Raw genomic sequence first — 9,904 nt, 5'->3', positions numbered from 1 at the left:
TTTTCAAAATAAAACTTCAGTCAGAATCAGATTAGAAATAAAACAGCAAAAATATAAGTTTTTTTTCTCTGCAGCTCAGTAAAAATGTGGATTTTGTAAACATTATTTCTTTCATAGTTGCTAAAAGCAGAAAACTAAATTCATTGAAAATATTGAAAAAACACTTTTAACAGCTTTCAGGAAAGTTTCATGATCGATTTCACAAACAATTTCAGTTTTTGTCTAATTGTGATTTACTGCAAATTGAGTAAAAATCAGGCAGCAAAGAATGATCTGATTTGGAGAAGTTAAAAAAAACAGACAATTTTGGACACATTTCTGCTGTTTCTAATGTTAAGGAAAACCAAAAAAAAGTTTCAAAAAATAGTCATATTTATAAGAAACCATTTTTTATAAGAATCAAAATAAACTGTTAAAATGTTAATTTTTTAGTGTTTCCATGGAGAATGTTGTTTAAACTGGGACTTTCCAGCTTCATCTTTAGAGGATGAACGTTTGTAAGTGAATCTTTCAGGTTTTGATGCTCAGATGAATCCCCTACAAATCAAAGATGTTAAAACAGCAGGAATGTGGATGTTGGAGAAAGCGTAAACGCCTTCATGGTTGTGTTGTTCTGCAGACGTCTTCATCCCGTCTCATGACAGCTTGATGGTGAACCTGAAGGAGAGCAGAGAGGTAATTCTTCCTGTTCTGCTGTAAACTTACAAAGCAGACTGAAGCTGATCCGATTGTGTTGGTGTCCTCCTCCAGCTGGTGAAGGACCTGCTCACGTCGCTCCCCACCCTCTTCAGCCAGAGCAGAGAGACCCACAGCGCCCTGGGCCCCGCCCTGCAGGCCGCCTTCAAGCTCATGTCGCCCACCGGCGGCCGCGTCTCCGTGTTCCAGACTCAACTGCCGTCGCTGGGCCCCGGGAAGCTGCAGTCCAGAGAAGACCCCAACCAGCGCTCCAGCACCAAAGTTTGTTTCCCTTTTCTGAACCAAATGTGAAGATGATGCAGCTAGAATCACGTTTCTTTGTAGTAATTCATCTTTAGAAGGTTAAAAAAACATTTTTACTGTTCAAATTCTACTAGGAAGAAACATCTGGAACAGCTAAACAACAATAGACAGTTTAAAATCCACTGTTTTATTTATCTTTTTTGTACTGATAGTTTAATAAACTTCTTCTTTCTTCAAATTTCTTATGAGATTTTAAACTGGCTGAGTGGCTGCTACACGCCGGTCCCTCTCCCCGTCTGCTCCATCACCAGCCAAGACAGGTTATTTTAAAATAACAAACACTTTTTCATGGTTTCATCTCCGTAGCAACCACTTTATTTTTCAGTCGTCTGGAGATGACAAACAGATCGATTCAATTTTTAGAAGAATCTGCAAAAGTACATTTTTGGATTTCCTCGGCAACTGAGTTTTTATGTTAACCACGCCCACATTTTTAATGTGTTCATGATGTATGTCACATTGTTTTGTTCAGCTGGAACAAACAATTCATGTGCGAGAAACAAGAAAAACGCCACTTTTGCAACTTTAAAACTAAAATGTTTTTAAGTATTTTCCAAGTTTCTATCATAGGAGATTTTTGCAAGATAATCTGGCCACAAAGAAAAAATATGGTGCTCAAAAAATAATAGCTGGAAGTCCCTCCCCCTGCCGGAGCCGGACACAAAAAAAAACAAAAACATAATTTGCGTCCAAAATTATTAGCCGAACAAAAGTTTATTTTTTACCACTATATTGTGGGAAATTATGAAAATAGTCAAATTTAGCACTTTGTCACATCCCATAATAAGTTCTAAACTTCCTTTGGATATCCTCGACACGTGTGCTTTGGCTTTCTTTGTGGATTTTTAAAATATTTTGAGATTTTGACCCCATTCATTCATTTTTTTGATGTTTTTTCCCACTTTGATGTCATCATTTTTTGGTGGGTACTTGAGGAGTGTGTAATTGTTACAGTAAGAAAGAATAACTGTAAAGCAATGTGGTTCTGAAGTCCAGGCTGGCTGCTGCAGGTCAGAAATCTGAATCGGGGTCTGGTTTCCTTTCAGGGGGTGCAGCACCTCGGCCCCGCCACAGACTTCTACAAGAAACTGGCTCTGGACTGCTCGGGACAGCAGATCGGAGTGGATCTGTTCCTGCTCAGCTCGCAGTACGCCGACCTCGCCTCGCTCGGTAAGAACTCATCAGAACTCCTCACTGAAGTCTCTGTTTTCAATGATCACAGGTTAGAAAGGGGTTTCTGTACATCCAGATTAAAGCGTTCACATAGACAGGTGATCTTAAGTGAGTCCTGATTCTTCCTCACAATCTACGGTTTATTTTACTTTCTCTGCAGCTTGTATCTCCAAGTATTCAGCGGGCAGCATCTTCTACTACCCCTCCTTCCATCACGTCCACAACCCGGCTCAGCTGCAGAAGCTGCAGAAGGACCTGGAGCGCTACCTCACCAGGAAGATCGGCTTCGAGGCCGTCATGAGGATCCGATGCACTAAAGGTGTGCCCGCTTCCTCCGCCCCCTCTCTCCTTCTCCGTTCTGTTTTAACAGCATCTTTTGGCTCCTCCCCTCTGCGTTCAGGTCTCTCCATCCACACGTTTCACGGAAACTTCTTCGTGCGCTCCACCGACCTGCTGTCTTTGGCCAACGTGAACCCCGACTCCGCCTTCGCCGTCCAGGTGTCCATTGAAGACTCTCTGGCCGACTCGTCTCTGGCGTGTTTCCAGGCGGCGCTGCTCTACACGTCCAGCAAAGGTGAGCTCCTTAACATGCCAACAGGGGGTCTAAATGAACCCCCAAATGTGGGTCAAATATTAGTTTACAGTTTGACAGAAAAAAAACATCTTTATTTGCTTCATATTTTGAGTTGGAACACGAACTACTTCACGTTTATTTTTTATGGCTTGAAAAATATAAATATTTAATATTAATGAATAAAATTATCATGGCATTTTATTAATTTTTTTAATGAAATCTGCTTAAATAAAACAACATAATTTTGAATGAAAGCCTCCATTCTCTGGACATTGCTGTGGTTTCAGGGAAGAGGAGGATCAGAGTTCACACTCTGTGTCTGCCGGTGGTCAGTCAGCTGAGCGACGTTTACGCCGGAGCTGATGTCCAGGCCATCACCTGTCTGCTCGCCAACATGGGTGAGTCCGCCTTTAGCTGTAGGCTCCTCCTCCTCTAACAAGTCCGTCCACATAGTCGCACTAAGAAGACGCATCAAACAGAAGCGCAGGATTCTTACGATGCTGGTTGAACTTCAAACTGTTTTCACAGAATGTTCAGAGAAACAACAAAACATCCTGAGGGAAAAGAAGGGAAATTAATCTATTTGATATTTATTCGTAAAATATAGTCTGAAAACAATTTAGATTAAAGTTAAATAATCTGCAAACTACATACACATAAATTTATTACTTTAGATCTTGAAAATTCCCAAGAAAAAGGTCGTAAATAGTACGTGTTTTAGGACAACAAAAATAATAACAATTTTACGAGAGTTTAAGTTGTAAATTTAAGAGAAAAATCTAATAAATTTCAGATGAAAAAATTAAGTATTATGTTTTAGAACCACAAGAAAACAAAGTAATGCTTCAAGATTTGAAGTTGTAAATTTATGAAAAAAATACTTGTGAATGTATTACTTTAAATGTAAATATCATGGGTACCATTGGGACCATAAAAAAGCAAATATTACAAGATTTGAAGATGTAAATTTATGAGAGAAAAATCGTAAATTTGTGAGACAAAACATGTAAATTTACAGGTGAAAAATTGTAGATTTATGAGAAAAAAAATCATAAATGTTTTTAGGACCATTAAAAAGGGTAAAATGAGATTTAAATCTGTGAATTTGTTAGAAAAAAAGTTGTAATACTATTACATTAAATCTCATAAATTTTAGAGGTAAAAATGTCATAAATATAATTTTTTGTGACAACAAATAAAATCATATCACAATTTTCACATCTATGAGAAAAAAAATCCTAAATATATTAATTTCAATATTGTAGATTTATGTGAAAAAAACCTTGTCTATATTACATATTTTAGAACCACTAAAAAGTAACATTACGAAATTAAAGTCAAAGTGAACACAGTCCAGCAATTAATACTACACCCAAACACATGTTTCTCTGAGCTTATTTTACATTTTTAACTGTATTACTGATATTCAACTCTGGACAGTCAGCTACGCTAATAACCATTTTAAATTTGAGTCGCCAAAAGGTTCAGAATGTTTTTATTTTTACAGCCTATCTGGAAATAAATCTTCACAAGATCCTCCACGTCTTTAATTTTTGAGCACGGCTCTGGAAAACAGACAACTGTAGTGTTTTTGTGTTAGATTATGACTTTTGTCTCTTAAATTTATGTTTTTTTTTTGTAAATATGCGTGTTTTAAAGTAATAAATTTACTACAATTAAAGATATAAAATTAACAATTTTAAACATACATTTACAAGATCAAAAATCATAAATTTAGCCTCTGACCAGTTGTAAATATGATTTTTTTTTCTCAAAAATTAAAAATTTAAGTGACGACTTTAAAATCGTTACCTAAAAAAATTGTTTGTAAAGCTGCCCTAATACTGAATATTTCATATTGAAAATTTTGTATACAGATAAAAATGTTTTTCTCCACCAAGCAAGAATAAACTCGTAAACAGATGTTCTTCACCCGTTTTCCAATCGCAGCCATCGACAGATCGGTGTCGTCCAGCCTGTCAGACGCCCGGGACGCGCTGGTGAACGCCGTGGTGGACTTTGTGAGCTCCTACAAGAGCAACGTGTCCAACCTGCAGCAGTCGGGTCTGGTCGTTCCCAGCATCATGCGCCTCTTCCCGCTCTACATCCTGGCTCTCCTGAAAGAGGTGAGGACGCTCGGATCACAGGAAGGGTCCCTCATGACCCCGTCGTAAAAAGAGCAAAAGAATATGATCTATTTTCTTTATAAATATATTTGCAAACTGTTTTCAGAAAGCTCTGCGGACCGGAACCAGCACGCGGCTGGACGAGCGCGTCTTCGCCATGTGCGAGTTCAAGTCCCAGCCGCTGCAGCAGCTGATGCGGATGGTCCATCCCGACCTGTACCGGCTGGACAGCGTCTCCGACCAGGTGAGAGCTGCACCGCACTGACACTCACCTGTGAGCCTCACCTTAATTAAAAGCTAATCTCATTGTGTGACCTGCAGGGGGCGCTCCATCTGAACGACACCATAGTTCCTCAGCCTCACCTGATCCACCTGACAGCAGAGAACTTCAGCAGAGACGGAGCGTTCCTCATGGACTGTGGAAACGTGAGCTTTCACTTTGTTTACTCCATATGCCAATCATCTAGAGAAGATAATTAGGACCATTTATAACGTTATTGTTGATATTTGTAGAACTTCAGAAGTCCGGAATTTGGATTTTTTTCACTCTTTTCATGTTAGAATCTCTTTTTCAGAATGAATTCAATTATGGTTTCTGAGATTTTAACTACGAAAGATCAGTTCAAATATTAGACATTGTTGGGTTGGAGATGCATTTTTAAAGTCTCCATATTTTTCACATTATGTTAGGTATTAAAGTGTTTAGAAACCTAAAAACTTGTAAATAATAAAATAAAACAGCTGAATAGGGAAAAAAGGATGAATTAATTTAACACATTTTGAACCACTACAGTGTGTTCACACTAACAAAAATCGAGTCAAGACGACTGATTCCTTTTAAGGTGATCCGGCATTTAGAGATCTTTATCAAAACCACGAAAATCTGTTAGAAAAACTTCAAATTCAAGCAAAAAAAATCACTTTCTCTCTGCATGAATGTCAGTGGTGATTATTTATCGAAAAGGAAACCAAAAGAATTGTGATTCACAACACTAAAATCAAAGTTTTGTCTTTTACTTTAAGTTTAAAATTAAGGGAAAAAAAACTGAATAACTTTTTTTGTTGGCTAGCATGTTAACTCCTCGTGCTGTTGAGCATAAATGTTCAGATGATGGAACAACACGAGACTGCTGCCTTTTGTGGAAAGATTTTACTCCCTAACTTGCAGAAAAACAGGTTTTTCTGAATTTCTTCTTTGCAAAACCCAAAAATTAGACTTTTTGAGACACTAAATTTGAGGCTTTGATTATTTATAGATTATAATCCGAATTACAAGAAATAAACGCAGAAATTGAAATAGTGTAATTGTTTCTGTCTTTTAATTAATTCAATAAAATGTGAGATATTAATATATATATATATATATATATATATTAATATATATATTAATATTTTTTTACTTAAAAAGGTTATAAAAACATGTTTGAGCAAAAACATCAATTAAAAAATCCCTAAAACAGAACCCTGAGGAACTCCATATGTAAGATTTGGATTTAAAAAACCAACACTATTATAAAAGTAAGTTGGAAAGTATTTTAAAAATCATCTCAACTCATTTTAGCTTGTGACTCATCAGCTGAATCAGTTAGAAAAACGTGTATTCAATAAAATTGAACGTTTTTTTCTCTAGAGTCAGATTCTTTTGAAAAAATGTTTTTAAATCTGATTGAATTCGATCAAAAATGTCCTTTAAAAGGCAAAAAAGCATTTATTTCAATAGTTTTGTTAAGATTTCACACACTTTTTGTCACAGATGTTGAACAGGATGTCAGACTTTAGTTTTTTAGAGGATCATGGGTAAAATCCAGTTTTTTTGTGGTTTTATTGAGAGTTTGGTGTCTTCTTCTTCCTCCAGGTGTTTTACCTGTGGGTCGGTAAATGCTGCAGTGAAACGTTCATCCGAGACGTTCTGGGATGCCCCAACTACGCCTCCATCCCCCCCAACATGGTCAGTATTTATCCCTGGAGTCCTGCTGGATCTCCAACAGGAAGTTTCTCTTCAGTCCACATCTTTTACTGTGGATAAGAGGAGCTGTAAGTCATCAGTGGGGCGGCAGCATCGATTCATTTTTCTTCCATCCTCACATCAGCAAAAAGAGTCCTGTTAGTGTCGGCAGAGTTCCTGCTCCTCCTGCTGCTGCTTGCAGTTAAACTGCAGCGTTTCCAAACATTTTCTGCTTCATAGTGAGGATTTTATTTGCTAAGAAAATGTAAAAAACTGAAGAGGCAAAGCAGATTTGCTCTGCTGCCTCCATCCAGCAGCATTTGTGGGTCTGAATGAATCCCACAGACTCTTACTTCTGCTGATGTTTGGGTTCTCCTTCTTTTCAGAGTCACGTTCCCCAGCTGCAGACTCCCCTGTCTGAGAGGGTTCGAGCCTTCCTGGACTGGCTGCAGGACAACCGGGCGTTCAGCTCCACCGTTCACGTCATCAAGTAAGAGGATCTTAGAAAGCAGCACGACGAAACACGCCGTCGGTCTCAGACGGTCGATGCTGGAGAAACCTTCAGCGGTTCTTAGGTGGATGACCTCAGGCCAGAGCGGTCTCACTTCCTCTAACCAACAGACTGAGTCACAGGAATCCCAGATTTAAGCAAGAAAGTAACTGACACTTTTGCGATCCGGTTAGTCACGACCCAACTCAAAGTCTAAGTCAGAGATGTCACAGGGCGCTTCAATTAACGGAGAAGGTGTTTGATTCGGGGTAACTTTACAAAACATAACAGCTGTTTGACGTCTCTCTACCACGCTATCATTGTCACGTCTCTTCTTCTGATCACTGCTGCCCTCCAACACATCTAATCCTCGGCTACGATTCTTCTTCTTCTGATTCCTCTTTAGTCCTCCCTGTTTGTCCTCTAATTCCCCCTTCCTCCTCCTATTCTTCTTTTTCCTTCAGTTGTCTTGTGCTTTTGGTAATTAATTCATTAATTTTCTTCCCTCACAGCCAAGAATGAAGACTATTGTCTGAACTTCAGGTGTTTAAATGAAAGTAAAACCATTTTTGGCCTGAAAGCTCCAATAAAGACAAAAGAGCCACGTGCAGTTCTTCTAGCCACCACTGGGGGCATCTTATTCTAAATGTCAAATAAAGTGGGCATAAATGCTAGTTAAGTCAATTTTAAATTTGAACTTAAAATTCCAGTTAAACTGGGGGGTGTCTTGAACAGTTGGACATCACATATTAAGCTCCACCCCCCTATTTGCGGCCATTAGACCTGCTTGTCTTCAAAAACCATCTAGAACTTGTCTCCAAACGCTCCTGTTGGTCATGTGACCTCAGGCTTTGGTCTTCAGCGTTTTAGTGCTGGAGTCCGCCTCCTTCCTGACTCTTCTGTTGATGTGGAAAGTCTCTGATGAGTTTCTGATAAATGATTCACACCTTCATGAATAATAGACAGTCATGGCTGTTCTGGTTCTGGTTCTGGGGTCATCGTGTTTGTCAAACATTCTGTTCAGAACCAGATTGTTCCCCTGCTGGAACCGCGGTCCGTTTCTAAACCCGGCGTCCTCATTGTTCCCGCCTGTCCTGGCGTTTGAGGCGCGGCTTTGTTGTTTTTGTCAGCACAGAAGCGCTGAGCGGATGTTTGTGTGATGAGGTTTGACTAAAGATAAAAATATCTGCAGAGATGTTTGGAAACCAAACAGAAGCTTTGTGTTCCTGCTTTGACTGAACTTTATCCCTTTGGATCCAGACAAGTTTTGTCCAGCTTTATTCATAACGTAGATAATATTTTGCATTATGTTTTTTGCGTTTTTTGTGCATATTTTCCTTATTTGAAGTGCTGATGTTTGAAAGCTCAGAGGTTACATCTGTGTGTTTTCTGCTGCAGGGACGACGCTGCGGCCAAGGCCACCCTGTTCCAGCACCTGGTTGAGGACCGCTCCGAGTCCGCCTCGTCTTACCAGGATTTCCTGCAGCACATCCAGCAGCAAGTGTCCAAGTAGGCGGCGGTCAGACTCCAGTTAGGGCTCCACGATCCTGAGGGAGAGAGGAAGCTAGAGTTAGTCCTTCGTCCCTCCAGGTGGGTTTCTCTCCTTTCTTCTGAAGATCCCCGACGTGGATCAGCGGTTAAGAACGGATGTTTGGAGGATCCGGCTTTTCTTGTGAAGAAGCGCTGCAGCAGCTGGCGGCTGCCTCTCAACCACTGTCGAACCCGTTCAAACCCCCTTCTTTTCCATCCCGGAGAAGTCGAGCCAAGAAAAGCCACTTTCAGACGTTTGTTTTTGTAAGCCTGACATGTAGCTCGTGCAGTTTCCTTCTTCAGTTTTGCCCTCTTTTTCCACTTGCTCTCTTCAAACACTGGAGGACAGCAGCAGGAACTCGGCATGAACTCCACAAACGCGTCTCCCTGCTGTCCGCCGACTCTAATCATGACTCCGCCTCGCTTTGGCTCCGCCTCTTCTCAGAGCCAACTCTGGATTTGTCAATCTCAAGATGCCACAAACTTCCATCCGTGACCATTTTTGTTTTTTTGTTTTTTTTTCAGGCGCTAGAGGTCGCATTTCTCTTTGTAACTACTGAACAGAATCTTTTATGTGCGATAATTTATGAATTAGCTTATTAAATAAATACAAAACCAGAAGGAATCTGCTTCTTTCATGAACGGCGGTTTGACTAAAGTAAAACATTTTCACTTTTTGTTTCTCATCTGGGTTTGAAGCCACAGTTTTTCATCAGAAACGTGTCTGTCTTCTCCTTTGTGTAGGTATTAATCTGAATGACCAGAGATATGATCTTCACAAACGAGGAAAGGAATCATGAGAAGGTTAAAAAAAATGATCTGGAATGGCAAACTTTGTGTCAATAGGAAACAATATCGGCCCCAGAACTGAACCCTGTGGTACACCACTGTTAAATTACTTCTTTTATACCCAAAATGTCTCAATTATTTAGACTTTAAGCTAATTTGATCTAAATTATTCTGGCTTCAAAAGATTTTTAAGTGTTGTTAAAAATATTTCATGTTTTCTTTGACTAAAATTTGGTTAAATGAGGCATAAATGTCTTTTGAGGTCATATTTGCTTTAA

The 9,904-nt window shown here is 39.4% G+C and overlaps 1 protein-coding gene across 2 annotated transcripts in view; it reads left to right on the top strand.

Annotated features, from left to right (window-relative positions):
* The window catches only part of sec24b (SEC24 homolog B, COPII coat complex component), a 24,897-nt gene extending 15,439 nt beyond the window's left edge, over positions 1-9,458 (top strand). For both annotated transcript variants that reach the window (XM_024260385.2, XM_024260386.2), the window contains 12 exons: positions 620-675; positions 751-957; positions 2,046-2,169; positions 2,333-2,491; positions 2,573-2,746; positions 3,034-3,144; positions 4,697-4,872; positions 4,979-5,116; positions 5,194-5,298; positions 6,728-6,820; positions 7,204-7,307; positions 8,706-9,458. In XM_024260385.2, coding sequence (XP_024116153.1) covers positions 620-675; positions 751-957; positions 2,046-2,169; positions 2,333-2,491; positions 2,573-2,746; positions 3,034-3,144; positions 4,697-4,872; positions 4,979-5,116; positions 5,194-5,298; positions 6,728-6,820; positions 7,204-7,307; positions 8,706-8,820 — 1,562 coding nt within the window. In that variant the 3' untranslated portion in view covers positions 8,821-9,458. The remainder of the gene's footprint in view (positions 1-619; positions 676-750; positions 958-2,045; positions 2,170-2,332; positions 2,492-2,572; positions 2,747-3,033; positions 3,145-4,696; positions 4,873-4,978; positions 5,117-5,193; positions 5,299-6,727; positions 6,821-7,203; positions 7,308-8,705) is intronic.
* Positions 9,459-9,904: the final 446 nt, after the last annotated feature.

Source organism: Oryzias melastigma, linkage group LG10, assembly GCF_002922805.2.
Source record: "Oryzias melastigma strain HK-1 linkage group LG10, ASM292280v2, whole genome shotgun sequence".
NCBI classification, from domain to species: Eukaryota; Metazoa; Chordata; class Actinopteri; order Beloniformes; family Adrianichthyidae; genus Oryzias; species Oryzias melastigma.
The sequence above is the reverse complement of the archived record's forward strand: the minus strand, read 5'-3'. Positions and strand labels throughout refer to the sequence as shown.